At 50.1% G+C, this 14,435-nt stretch overlaps 1 protein-coding gene and 1 long non-coding RNA gene across 5 annotated transcripts in view; one reads left to right on the top strand and one right to left on the bottom strand.

Moving 5' to 3' along the window:
* Slco2a1 (solute carrier organic anion transporter family member 2A1) overlaps positions 1-14,435 on the top strand; it is a 79,126-nt gene that overhangs the window by 57,238 nt on the left and 7,453 nt on the right. The window contains exons 7-14 of one of the 4 annotated variants that reach the window (XR_009592338.1): positions 1,974-2,049; positions 2,573-2,737; positions 3,807-3,996; positions 5,551-5,773; positions 7,839-8,002; positions 11,132-11,196; positions 13,371-13,446; positions 13,559-13,682. Coding sequence is in view for 3 of the 4 variants with exons in the window: in XM_060385412.1 (XP_060241395.1) it covers positions 1,974-2,049; positions 2,573-2,737; positions 3,807-3,996; positions 5,551-5,773; positions 7,839-8,002; positions 11,132-11,196; positions 13,559-13,682 (1,007 nt within the window). In the remaining variant the exon portion in view is untranslated. The other 3 variants (XM_060385414.1, XM_060385412.1, XM_060385415.1) reach the window with 3 other exon arrangements.
* Positions 4,672-7,065, bottom strand: LOC132654671 (uncharacterized). Its single transcript, XR_009592341.1, has 2 exons — positions 6,824-7,065; positions 4,672-5,866 (listed from the first exon to the last, which is right to left on the bottom strand). It is a non-coding gene; the product is annotated as an uncharacterized LOC132654671 (long non-coding RNA).

Raw genomic sequence — 14,435 nt, 5'->3', positions numbered from 1 at the left:
ACATAAAAACCTCAAAAAAAAAAAAAAAATCAAGATGAATGGTGCCAGAAGGCTGACACCCAAGGTTTCCTTCTAGCTTCCACATGTGCACACACACACACAAGCTGAGCAGGTGGTGAGGCATAACTGATTTGTGCATTCAGTGGAGCTTACTAAGGATTGAGCCTGAAAGCCTGGGTGAGAAGGGGAGTCCACTGGAAGTGTGAGGGCATGGTGCAAGCAAGGGCTGAGTGGAGCGTTATTGGGCAGGGTTGTGTTGTAATTGGTCTTTTACTATTTTGTGTGTTCTTCTTTTTCAAACCATTTATCCCTGTGGGTTCACCCCTATCCCTAGAAAGGATAGGAGAGAAAGGATAGAGGAGACAGAGACAGAGATCCTTGAATCTAATTTCTTTCTTCTTGCTTCTTTGAGCGTGACTAACTCCAATCAACCCTTGAACTACCAACAACCTACCCTGCCTAGTGGGGCTCTAGCATTTACATACCCTCTGAAAAGTTCCCAGAATTCCAATTGTCACACAATGACAGAAACTATCTGCAGCTGGCAAAACCCTGCCTCTGCTAGAGCCGGAAGCAAATCATAGTCAGCTGCTGCAGACAGTCTGAAACAGCCCCACATCCCCCACACCTGGGATTAAAACGAAAACATATTCTTGTAGTATTTCTGGGGTTTTTTTTGTTTTTTTTGTTTTTAAGAGACCAGCATTGCAGACTCCTTGCCACATTGTATCTGATGGGGAAAGGAACCAGGAAAATGAGAAGGGGAAGCAGCAAAGAGGAGTCTGGGTGGAGCCTTGATGTGGGGTCAAAAGTCCTAACATTTTCTCCTGTGAGTTCCAGGCACTGTGGTGACTGGACACTGCGGTGACTGTGTCGCCACCTAGTGACAATGTGGCAGTTGGCTGAGACTGAGATCATGAAAGAATGAGACGTTGGAGATCTGAGAGGCTCAGGAGATAGATGGAAAACACAGCTGAGGGCCAGGGCAATGGCCATCAGAGGGGCAAAGGCCTGGCTGGTTGTCCCTGGAGTAGTGACACAGACATGGCTGTGAATTGGGTTGGAGCTCATGTTTTGTGTCTATGAGTTGAGTCAGAACTAGGCTCCACTGTAGGAAATGGGGGTGTGCGTAGAGATCCAGAAAAGCAGTTAAGAGGTTATAGCATATTTTGATGAGGCTAAGAGTTGGAGAGATCTGAGCTTGAAGGGTGTTCCGCTCATAAACTAGTTGAATGACATTAGGCAAGTTGCTTTGTTTCTAAGCTTCCTCCCTTATAAATTTTTTGGGGTAATTAAAGAATCTGTCTGGGAAGGAAGCTGTGAGGAAGGAGGCAATCCATGGGGAATGATGGGCATGTTGCCCAGGGCAGAGCAGGTGCTTGGTTAATGGGAGCACTAAAGGATGCTAATGGTGGAGCCCAAGCCTGTGCCTATGTGGTGGCTTATAGTGATCTGGGCCCTCCAGCTGGAGCTGCAGACTTCAGAGATTGGCAAGAGCACTGAGGTAATATTGCCAGAAGGCACAAGTAAGGGTTAGGACAGAGCCTGGAGTAGAACTCACCTTTAGACTGAGGAGAAATCAGGGACTCCAGAGAAGACACAGAAAGGGCAGAAGACAGAAGACATTGTAGACACCTGTATCCTAGAAGCCAGCCATCCCTGGAACCCGCATACGGGACACAGTATGATCATGACATACAGGCAAGGGAGAGGATCCAGGATGATGCTTTTGGCATCAGTCATGGGGAAGTCAAATGAAATAATAGGCCCGGAGGTACTGTGGGAGGCATTGGCATAGATTTGCTCTGGGCTCCAGCCAAGGCAGCAGGCTCTTGAGAACACAGGTGGTATTTGCTTCAAGAGTGCCTTCTCAAGATGCCCTCCCACACTACATGTGCTCTGTGAACCACTGAATCCAGAGAGTCAAGGGCTCAAGGATGGGCCATTAACATCACCATGTTTGTTGTCTTCAGAGGTCTGCTATGGCAGATGAAACAATGACGATGGAGGAGGACAAGTCAAGAGGCTCCCTGATGGATTTCATTAAACGTAACTGACTGCCCCAGCAGCCTGGGGTGGGCTGGTTCTAGGCGGCAGGAGGCCAGGTACAGGGTAAAGGGCAACAAGAAACAATAAGGTCTGTGACCGCCTTACCGCCCAGGTGCACCCTCGGTTTAGGGGCCTCCTGCCAAGGATCCTGGTGACTGGTTCTTTACAGGGACCAGTAGACCCCAATTCAGGCCAAGCCAGTCACCACCCCAAGTCTCCACTTCCCTTCTTTCTTCTTCCCTTCCTGTAGAGGTGGCAGTTGTGGGAGGAGACCTTTCCCAGTGTGAGTCCCGTTTCTGTTCCCCCACCACCAGCAGCATCTTAGTCAGACCACAAGTGTGGTGAGTGGGAATCCAAGGACTGTGTACCCCCCTGGGCTGACTGCTGGGAGTCTGGGTGTCTCCGATTCTGCCCGAGAAAGAGAGGAAGCTGACCTCGAGGATGAGTCAGGGTGGAGGCAAGGCTCTAGGAAGCCTGTGATGTGCTCGCCAAGGCCTATCCCCTGACAGCCACCTGCCTGCAGGGTTCCCTCGCATCTTCCTGAGGCTGCTGATGAACCCACTCTTCATTCTGGTGGTCCTGAGCCAGTGTAACTTCTCCTCTGTCATTGCTGGCCTCTCTACGTTCCTCAACAAGTTCCTGGAGAAGCAGTATGGCACCACAGCAGCCTATGCCAACTTGCTTATCGGTATGTAGGGGGTGCTGCATGGCCTGGGTGGTGCTACCGTGGGGAGGAACTGGGTACTGTACAGTCCATCCAGGGATAACCGAGGGCCAGGTCAGATACAGACTGAAGACAGCAGGGCTTGTCCGAGAGAAAGAATTTTAAGGACATTTTTCCTAGTTGGCAATCTGGAATGTTTTTGGCAGGTTTCTGAGGTTCCTATTCTTCTATTCAGGAGTGGGTGGAGACTGGGGGCTGCTTTCCTTCCCATCAAGAGGGTGATTATCTGATATCCTCCCAACTGACCTTATCAGGGGCAACAGAGGAGAGAGGGTACATGGAGCTTGAGCCTCTTAGAGGTTTCCTTCTCCAGGAACTTGAGTCCCAACCCTGTGACTCATCAGGCTCCTTTATACAATGACAGTACATATGCGCGGCCCCATCCAGATTACTGAACCCAGAATCTATTGCGGGGGTGCTCATACTTCTTCCAGTAGACACCAAGAACCACTGATGGGGATTCCACCAAGTGCCTAGGTGAATAGCTAGGCCCAACCCACAGGCGAATTTGACCAAAAATTTTATAAGATAATCAGGGCATGAGATCTGAGGATAACTCCTTATACTCACTGAACTCCTGCATGGCCTCATATGTGACATCATTTCTCTAGCCTTGAGCTCATATCAGGGATTACCACCTGTGAATAATCTGCTCCTTTACTCTTGTTGTTGTCATCTTGTTTTCAATTCTGTTTCTTTGGGACAAGTCCTAGAATAGCCCAGTCTCCTACTGGACTTGCTAGGTAGCTGAGGATGACCTTGAACTCCTGATCCTCCTGCCTCCGCCTCGCAAGTGCTGGGATTATAGGTGTCAGGAGTTGACTGCCTCTTTATTCCTTGATCCGGCAAGCCAACCCTCAAGTGAAGCAAATTCTCGAGGTGTACCCAGCCAACACTCAATAGTTAACAATACTCAGTACTCAGCCACTACTCTTATAACTAAGTATATCTTCAGGGAAGCCATGCTCCTTCCTGGTGGGGCGGCTCAAGGCTCCCAGGGCTTTGCATCCCAGCCTCTCTCCTTCTCACCTAGGTGCTGTAAACCTTCCTGCTGCAGCCTTGGGGATGCTGTTTGGGGGAATCCTCATGAAGCGCTTTGTTTTGCCTCTGCAAACCATCCCCCGAGTGGCTGCCACCATCATGACCATCTCCATAATCCTCTGCGCCCCTCTCTTCTTTATGGGATGTTCCACCCCAGCAGTGGCTGAGGTCTACCCGCCCAGGTAATGGAATAAGGTAGAGACACCCCTTGTAACTACAGCCTGAACCCACCTTTCTTCTCTGACTTTTTATCTCCTCTGTCTTGTTCACTTTGATCTGAACTCTCATATGGCAACACAGGAAACCAGGTCTCAAATAGTATGTTCCATTATGAGATGAGATTGGCCGGTGGACAGGGTCAGGGTTCTGTTCTGTAAGAAACATCACAAACTAATCAGATTGGATTCTGAATGAGCCTGAGCCCTAGTAACCAGGAAGTAAGCGATGGTTAGTGTCAGCTATGGGCCAGCTAGAATTAGAGTCTCACTGAGCTGTCAAAAAAAGATGAGAGGAGACTTGAAGAGATTTCAAGATGAGCAATGGAAGTGGTGACAAACCATTAAAAAAAACAAAATCTAGGGCAGGAGAGGCAGAGGGCAGGTCAGAGTACTAGTTTGTTTGTATAAAGCCAACAAAGTCAAGCTTTATCTTCAAAACAGGCATTGCAATTTGTGAGCAAGGAACATGCCCACCCTCCATCCTCATTTCCCCACCTCCCGTAACCACCCTGCAGCCTTTTTAGGATATTGCTAAGGAAAAGATTTGGAGACTCAGAGCCTTTTAGTGAGTGTGTTCTCTTTCTCATAAACAGCAAAATCTCCAAATATAGCAACAGCATCAGGCAAAAGCCAAAAGAATAGTTTGAGATAACCTCCTCTGTATTTGATAGGTGAAGGAGGACAGGGGAACAAAGGAAGGGAACATTGCCTAGCATGGGGAACTGACTGCTGTTCTGCAGGCTGACTGTGGACCCAGAGAAGCCCGGAAGCTTTGGGACCTTTGGATGGTTTTCACTGGGAGTTTGGTCCCAGCTCTGGTCATCTTTCCGGCCTTACTTCTAGGTGTGATGCTGTCTGTTGCTATGAGGAAGTTATCCATACGTGAAGAGCCCCTTCCGTTGTGATATCCCATAAATACCAACAAGTCACTAGTATTGTTTCATCAATGTGCTACTCAGTTGTCCTGGCTTCGAAAAAAAAAAAGTCAATAAGATCAGCCATTGAAATCCATTTTGATGAAGTTCTGGCCATAGTAGGGAAGTGGAGAGACCCCAGATCCAAGAGTCCATATTGACCCAGATGAGCAATCAGTGAGAACCTCAGACGCCTCCAAAGGTTCCAGCCACTGCTTTTAGCCAGAACCTAGCTGGAAGACGAGACAAGGCAAATGTTACCGATGGCCTTGCTGTGGCATCAGACATTTCTGTCAACAGAGTCTCAGTCAGTTGGTCATTTTGACTCTGACAGTGGCATTGGGGTTTGCTGACTAGACCTTCCCAACTGAGTAATTAGTGGGTCCAAGCGCCGGGAGAAACGGAGAGGGCCTTGATTTCCTTACAGTGGCAGATCCGTGCCTCGCTCCCATGGGCTCAGTTCAGATCCTAGAGTGGCACCGGCCCAAGACAAACAGAGACATGCAAGCACATCAGCCAGGCCGGGAACTCGTGCCGAGCTGGAGTGGAGCGCCGTTTCTTGGTCTCGCTTTGTTTGATTCCTCGCTTCCTGTTTTGCTGGCAGCACATCAAGTTCTATACATCCGCAGCCTCCTGCCTGCCGCAGGGACTGCTTGTGCCCGGATTCCATCTTCCACCCGGTCTGCGGAGACAATGGAGTCGAGTACCTCTCCCCTTGCCACGCCGGCTGCAGCGGCGTCAACGTGAGCTCAGCAGCTTCCAAGCAAACAGTAAGGACGAGGGGGAGTCACGGGGGCAGACAGAGCCACGTGGAGCTCTGGGGCTCGGTGTGTAACCTCCAGAAACTGTTCCTTGGCCCTGATGCTCAGTATCAGCCTCCTAGCCTCCTCTTTCCCTGCTCCTGGGTCGTGACCAGGTGCCTGCAGCCCAAAGTCAATTAAAGGTTGGCGGAAGACCAACAAGTTCATTCTTGGGGACTTGACGAGACAATGGAAACAAGTCCGGGCATTTGCCCTCGGTGGAGACTTGTGACTACTACTGATGGCTCCCCGAGGGGGGAGGAGGCACAGAATTTTGGGTTCTGGGTTCAGGCCATGTTACAGAGTCACATGGGCTGGGAGCAGTGGGGGTGTGGGGAGGGGGGTGCGGTGGCTGTAACAAGGACCTTAAAGGTCAGTGGTAGGATCAGCGGAGGGCTTTGTTTCAATCCCGGGAGTGCCACAGAGCTGGCCTGAAGCTACAAAACTATTTAAGTGGGATTAGAAGCCAAAGCTCTGCTCACCTGGGTTTCAAGGCCATGTGTCTCCTTCTTGGACAATCTCTTGGGGCCTTTCAGTCTTTGAGGACAGTGGCCACAGGCCTTCTGGGATCAGCCAACAGCAAAGGACTAAACAGCAAACAGTAAACACTGGGTGCAGCCACCATGCTGACCGTGAGATTGATGAGCCTGGGACTCAAAGCCCTGGGCTCACAGTTTATATTCAGTCCCATTAATACACAAGATATATGCAGGGGTGGAAGCAGAGACACTTAAAGGCCCAGAGAGTATCTAGGGGACTTCTTGAGGTGACTTACACCTGAGCAAACAGCAGAGGAATCCTATGGAAACTTGGAAGGCCATTGCGGTAAGGGAAGAGCAGGTACAAAGCCCAGGTATGAATCCCCACAGGAACCAAGGAAAGGCCTCCGTGAGGGCTAAGTGACAAATGTCACAACTAGCGGGGGCCAGGGCCAGGCAGGGCCAGGGCTGGGCAGGACCAGGCAAGCATAGGAGGTAAGCTCCTCTCCCCGCCCCCATGAGAGCAATGGGAAGTCCATGCTGTTATCATAGGATGCCCCAGTTGTGAAGGCTATGGGCCAAGCTAGCCCCCACTTACCACCTCTTCCAAGGAGACAGGAGAAATCTGCTTCCCCAACCGTCTCTCATGGCTCTCAGGCATAGAGGGGTGAGGAGCTGAGACAAGATGGTCCCTTAGTTTACCATCCAACTGGAAGAACGGTGGCTTCTGTGGTTTTCTTATCTTTATTTACTTACCTGTGACTCATCTACTTCCATAAATAATCTTGACAAGCTTCCAATAATAGCACAAGTACATCAAAATAAAATCCATTACTACAATATCAAGGAAAAAAATTATGAGGGGGGGGGGAGGAAACTCTTGATATTTTAAAATCCAGACGGAGGGAGCTAACAGCAGTATTACAAACTTCTGAGCCTGAGAGCCGAGGTAGAGCGAGAGCACGGGTCCCACTGTCTGACCAAGGGAAGCATCCCAGCTCAGAAGTTGGCATAGTTCCATAGCTATGACACCAGCTGTGACACTCACATCATCATGGGCTGGCCCATCAGCCACTGCGGGGAGGAAGACAGAGATGACCAGATGAGCAGTGGCCGACAGATGAGTTGTACAACAGCACTGAGCCATGCAGAATTGTGACCAGGCAGGGGTCCCCTCTTAAAGCGAAGAAAACCTCCTAGGTGAGAAGTGCTGCTCCTTCTGCTTTCTAAGTATACCTTTTCCTATACCAACTTGTACAACCACCGCAGCTGGCTGGGCCCAGAGGAGAGCTCTCCCAGGCTCCAGGTGCTTTGCCTGGTGGTGGGATCTTGAACATCCAGATTTGGGGGAGACTGCAGGAAGTTAGCCCATGCTGGACTCTTAGAGATCGTTTCTAATGCCCAAACAATGTGAGAGGTGGGACCCCTCCCCCACACCCCTAAATCCCTCATCTGACCTCTCCAGTCTTCAGATCCAGGCTTTTCCTCCTTCCCTGGAGGGCTGGAGAGAGGGCAAAGGGATTCCTATTGGTGAGAGTCTGTGGCAAGAACCAGTGTGATGGTGTGAACCATCCGGCGGTGAAATCATGACCTACCCCCTCCTGTTCTCCAAGATCTATTCGCGCTGCAGCTGTGTGACTGGGGGATCTTCGTCAGCAAAGACAGGGTCGTGCCCCGTGTCCTGTGCACACTTCCTGCTCCCGTCCATGTTCCTCATCTCCTTCGTGGCGCTCATCGCCTGCGTCTCCCACAACCCGCTCTACATGATGGTTCTTCGGTGAGTCGGACCTCCGAGACTCTGGTTGCTGCTCTCTGGCCCTCCCCTGTCATTACATCCTGTCTCCACTTATAGTCTCCTCTTTTTGGGGCCCTGGGGGACTTAAGAGCAACCTGCAAGAGTCCCGTGGTGTGAAGACAGCAGGCACACTAATGGCGGGTGTTCCTAGGCCCAGGAGGAGCTCCTTGTAAGGTGGCCTTGGTAAGAACCCTAGCACCCATGAAATACAGGCCCTGTTGGCACCCCCATTTTTTTTTATCTGTGGGAAGTTAAACCATAGCCAGTGATGACAGAACTGTCAAAAGGCCGAACCACAGGTTAAAGACAGGCTATACATATAGATGCACTTATTTTTCAATCTTAAGAGAACTGGGACCAAAGAGGAGAAATCAGCTGGATGAAACAGCAAGTCGGAAACATGGAGGAAGGTCCCGGAAGCAGCACGAAAGCTGTTGGAAAGGGCTGAAAATGAGAAAACCTCAGGAGGCTAGTGCTCAGGTTGGAAGGGGCCAGCTGGCCAGGGTGAGGACAGGGGAGGTGTCTAGTTACAGTGGACACTCAAGTGCCTCTAAGGTTTTTGTAGGGAGTGCATCTCCCTTCCTCATTCTATCAAGGAATTTTTTTTAAAGGAAATCTCACCCAAGTTCCCCTAACCACTTCCTTTCTGCCTGCCTCCCAGCACTCACTCCCACCCATTCCCACCTGCTTACTTGGAAGGCAAAGAGGAAGAAACACAGAGATTGAAAACTCCCTGTCAGATTAGAAGTCTCTGCCTGCATCGCACTTCCTGAGTGTCTTGAGTGTTGCCTGACCTGAGGAGCCTCAGTTTCCTTGATTATAACAGGAAGATAGTGATACCCACCTCCGAGTGTTAGTGTCTGCAGGGTCAATTGCTCTGTAAATAGAAGGTCCTCTGATGGGTGAGCTGCTGCCTCCTATAAACCCAGCACGTGGGAGGTACAAGCAGGAGGATCAAGAGTTCAAGGTCACCTTTGCCTATGTAGTAAGTTATAGACCAGCCTAAATGACATGAGACCCCACCTCAGTGATTCTCAATCTATGGGTCATGACCCCCTTGGGGATTGAATGATTCTTTCACAGGAGTCGTCTAAGACCGTCAGAAACTACAGAATTAACATTACAACTCATAACAGTTACGAGATGGCTACGAAAATGACTCTGCAATTGGGATCATCACAGCACCAGGGAATATATTAAAGGGTCGCAGCATTAGGGAGGTTGAGAACCACTGCCCTACCTCAAAAAGGAGGTGGGGGATGGTCTTCTCCATATTGGCAAAGACCTTTTCCCCCCAGAAGGTTAAGGGATGAAGGACCAGATGCTATGTCAAGAATGTGATTGCCTTTGTGCACAAGAGACTAATTTTTGCTGAAGGGAAGACATGGCTTAAGGTAACTTGGCCAATGGCCCCAAGTGTTAGTTATTCGTCGTGGCCCAGAGATCAGCTGACAATGTAGAAGGAGAGAGTGGTCAGAAACCCAGGATTAACTCAGGGATAGATAGGGGCAACAGCCAGAAGGGGCCTAGGAGCTTGGTCAGTAGCCAAATTGGGGTGCCCAAGCCTTACTAAGTTAAAACATGTGGGAGTTAGTCTGCCCAGGTGAAGGACAATGACAAGGGGAGAGGGCAATGCACTACTTCTTTTTCTTGTTCCTGGGACAAAATGCCTGGCAAAAGCAACTTAATGAGGAAAGGACTTACTTTGGTTCACAGTCCAAGGACACAGCCCGTCAGGGCAACGGAGGCATGACAGCAAAAGCAGTTCTAGCTGTGGGGTAGGAGCAGGAGGCCACATCCATGGTCAGAAGCAGAAAGATGGGTATTGATGCTCAGCTCACCTTCTCTGCTCCCTTCATCCTGGGACCCCAAACTATTAAATGGTACCAAGGTCCTCCCAGCTTAATCCAGCCTTTCGGGATACATCTTCATGGATTCACCATGAGGTTTGTTTCCTGGGTGATTTCAGATCCATAAGTAGGCATTGGAGATTGGCCATCACAGTTACCCACTATGGACTGGACCATTGCAGGGAAGCTGTAGACAGAGAGGGAAAGAACATTCAACTGGATTTTCAGGCACTGTCTGCTGGGAGATCCCAGGGGGGCCTCTCTCTCCTACTTGAACCCCAAAGAACATCCCTTCACTGGGTCAGCCCCTGAAGATGTCTCCCATTTGCCGGCTGACTGCTTATAATTGTAAAATGACGTGCAGTGATCTGGAAGGTTACTTTTGAGTCTTCTTCCTTACTGTCCCCTTAGCTCTGAATTCCTTTTCAAATGATTATCACCCACCCAGGACTATGGGTGCTGAAAGCACCTAGGAGTCTGGCCACACAGCAGGCGCTTCCACCTCGGCTCTGAGCTCCCCACCCTGTGTCTGAGATGCCCCCCTCTCTTTCCACTTTCCAGTTGAGGTGGCAGTTCCCTAGGGAGAGCTGAACCTCTTTGCCTGGCCTTGCCTCCCCTCAGGAAAAGCAGGGAAAAGCAGGACCGTTGGCAGAATCCACAGGAACCCGATGCCAATGGAACTGCAAAGCCTTTGACTTGTGAATCATTAAGAATTTCAAGTCATACATAAACCAAAGCTGGGCCTTTCCGGGCATGGCATCCTATGCAGCTGCTCAAGTCATGCCTCACAACGCTAGCCCAGGGCAAGGAATTGTTTCAGACCTGCACAGAAGCTCACAGCCCCGGGTCCTCTTTTCCTGGTACGAGATGTTGCTCAGATGTGGATGTTGTTCAGACCTGCTGCCTAAGCCTCCAGCCAGAAATTCCTTTCTGCTCTTTGTCTCTCCTGCCTGCTTTCTCTCCGAGTAGTCTCTGGACAGCACCTTTCCTGGAATATCCATGTTTTTAATACATGCAGGCTGAGAATCTGTATTTTTGAAGACCGGTTAGCCTAGGTGATGCCTCTGGTCTAGCAATGGTGCTTGGAGAACCATGAGCATAACAGAAGGATTCATCGGATGACTCTCATCGTGTGCCTGGTCAGGTGCACGAGGACTGGTTCTGACCTGCTCTGTTCTGTCTATCTCCCCTCCCCCACCCCCTCCAGGTGATGCTGCTGCCCAGAACCCTCCCAATGCTAATTTTCCATTTTCCCTTTCAGTGTGGTGAACCAGGATGAAAAGTCATTTGCCATTGGAGTGCAGTTCTTGTTGATGCGCTTGCTGGGTAGGTAACTAAGAGCCTTCCTTCTGGAGTAGAGGCCCTGGACCCCGAGCATCTAAAAGCTATGGGGGGTGAGGAAGGTTGGGGGAAGCCCTGTCTCATCTTAGCTGCAGAGAGGAGCTGTATATACCTCACAGCAGGTACCAAACCCTGACAGGGACAGTTTGCCTGATTGCTTGAGATCAGGAAAGATTCTGTCTACAGCATTCACGCCAAATTAAATTATGCGAGAGAAAGAAAAGGGCATGAGAATACTGAACACAGAGTTAAAAGCAGGTATTTTTAAATATTTCTCCAAGAATCCGCCCTAGGAAACAAAACCTTGCATTCCTGCCCCAGACAGAGCTTCAGAGCTGAGCTCTGGCTTCCTTCCCATTTTCCAGACTTCTCTCCTCTGCCATGGTTCATCAAATGTCTCTTCTGTCAGGGGATCCTCTGCCTATGAACCCTGTCTGTTCTCAAGTAGCATGGAGCTCCCCATCTCAACACTCAAGCTGTGCATACATGTGGTCAGCAGAGACCCACAGGGAGAGAGCATCCCCGTGGGAACAGGTGGCATCTGGCTTCCCTGAGTGCAGTGAGCAAGCACATAGCAGATGCCTTCCCAGACTGCCAGCCCTGGGATGCCCTTTGAAAACCGTGATGCACCCATGCATTAGACTGAGCACGAGGCACAAATATGGAGGTCTTGCTATGATGGGTGAACAACAGTAAAGAGACTGGATTCAACAGAGAATCTTTGTTCTAAGGACGGCAGGAGTGGGGATTTGGAGATTCCGGGCAGAAGGATTTCAGTTACTATCGATGTGCACCCTCTCACTGAAACCTGTATGGAGCCTGCTCTGCATTATTACATAGGGACACAGGTCACATCTTGCCCTGCCATGGCTTCCATTATCCTTCCAGCATGTACCATCATTCCTGTTGAGGTCACCTGGGCAGGAGCCTATGTAGGGACTAAGCCAGCATTTTCAATGGAGTTTCTTGAACTCAAGCCATCTATGATGATCTTTAAGTTCCGAAAGATCCTTAACCCTCTAAGTGGCAGTCACATTCCTGGGCCACACAGGGGACACAGGGTATCTTGTCTGGGTAGAGGCTGGCTTGTCAGCACAGCTCCCTGTGTTTATTTATGACTTATCATCCATAGCTGGTTTATAGCTTACTCTAATGCCCTGGCAGGGAAAGAGACCTGGCATTCCTCCCAGAGGACCTCCTGCCCTGCTTCTATTGGTGACCTAAAGAATGGCCTCTCTGTCCCGCAGCTCCAAGCACTTGCTGCTTCTGATTTTCCACCTGTGCTCAGATAACTCAATGTGGGGCTACAGTTAGAAAACCTAGGCCTGGAGGAATTCCACTCATGGCTTAAGAACACAGCTGTACTCTGGGGTAGATGAAAAGATTGCCTATTTATAAACTCCAGCAGGTTTACAGTTACCCACTGAGATGTGCTTGAAAACTCTCCTTTGGCTTCTTTTCTATTTAGGGATGTGTCTCTAGGGTCAAGTTCCAGCCACTGTTCACCTGGACACCGGAAACAGAGCAGGGGCTGAGGGGCTGCTCCTGGGAGTTTCTCAAGTATGGGTAGGGCCACAGGGCTAGATTGCTTCTTTCTTCCAGAAACAGCAACTCACGGGGTGCTAGATAATCAGGTGTTTTCAGTACCATGTCTCTGAGAATGGGATGGCCCGTCCCCATTGTAAATCCTGGACAAGTCCACCCTGACCCACTGGCTGCCCACAGCTTAGCTAGCAACACAGAGTGTAATGGGGTTGGGTGGTTGGTATCTAGAACATTCAGCACCGAGTAAAGTATGGTGCCTGCTGGACTACACCTTACCACTCAGGTACATTTTGGGAGCCTAGGTCTCCAAAGGGTGTTGTCTAATCTAGTGGGGCAGTTTGGAGTGAGAGAAGAGCCTGGGATTTGAACTTCAGTAAAATGGGGTTTGGTGCCTCCGGTGCCTCCTTGGGCCCTCTTGCTCACTTGCTCTTCATTACAATGAAACCCTCGTCAGTGGAGGCCATGTGAGGACTTGGGGATGCTAGTACTCTCAAGATGGACTCTCTACTTGGGGCCAACCTTGAGCATGAGAACTGTGTGGTGTGTCTGAGCTGGCATCTGGCTGACCCCGTGATTCATTCTGTCCTGAAATGATTCCCTCTTTATCTCCTAAGCCTTCTGGTGAAAGGAGAATTCAAGCTTCACTGGCAGTTTTCTGTTCTCCCATGTCACTGTGATTCCAAGGATGAGGTAGAGTTGGCTTCAGATGTGTGGACCATTCCATTGGCACGGGGGGGGGCTCAGGCACACTGCAGCTCCACGTCACTCAAACACTCTGAAATCTCTTTCCCATTGTTGCCAGCCTGGCTGCCAGCTCCAGCCCTATATGGCCTCATCATCGACTCCTCCTGTATCCGGTGGAACCACCTATGCTCAGGGAGACGAGGGGCCTGTGCATATTATGACAATGACAGTCTCCGAAACAGGTGAGGGCTCCTACACACAGGGGTGTCTAGGAGATTGGGCCTGTGGTCCCATCAGGGAATTTTAAAAAGCCTAATTAATTAATTAATTAATTAATTTAGCCTTATGGCTGTGGTAGGGGCTGTCAGGCTTCTAAGGAACAAGATAAGAGAGATGTCTCTGAAGACTCTGCCATGGACAGAGAGCAGAGGTCACTATGGCAGGCATTTGGGGGAATCATTCAGGTGAGGGGACACCTGCATTGAAGTGGTCCCCTCATGAGCCCATCAGAGACTCATAGCAGAAAAAAAAAAGTCACCAAAGATAAAGGGGTACCTGGAGACTGAGAAAGATTATGGATGTGGATAGATACCAGGCAGTCTCCATTGCTTGGAGACAGGAGAATCCAGCATGGTCCCCAGCAGAGGTCTCGGGAAGGGAGTCTAAACTATGTCAGCGAGCCAAATCCAGCCATCTCTCCATCATCTAGAAATGGTGGAGAAGGTGGGCTTGCAGTGGTTATGCAAGGGCTAGAAATACTGGGGACAAACAGCGAAGGCCAGCAGCAGAAAGACAGCTGGGGCAGTAGTATCGTTTCTGGAGAGCAGAGGACCACTAGTGTCATGTGTTTGTCCAAAGTGACCCCCACCTGGGAGGTGACACCAAGTAACGCTCTTCACAGCTCCTAGGCCACTGTGAAAACAGTGTTGATCTTCCTCCTGTCCCTGGTCGGAGGACATGAGCTGAGGAGCCCTCCTCCCTTACCGTTCCTGTCT

Source organism: Meriones unguiculatus, chromosome 6, assembly GCF_030254825.1.
Source record: "Meriones unguiculatus strain TT.TT164.6M chromosome 6, Bangor_MerUng_6.1, whole genome shotgun sequence".
Classification (NCBI taxonomy): domain Eukaryota; kingdom Metazoa; phylum Chordata; class Mammalia; order Rodentia; family Muridae; genus Meriones; species Meriones unguiculatus.
Note: the sequence above shows the minus strand (reverse complement) of the source record. Positions and strands in the feature narration are given on the sequence as shown.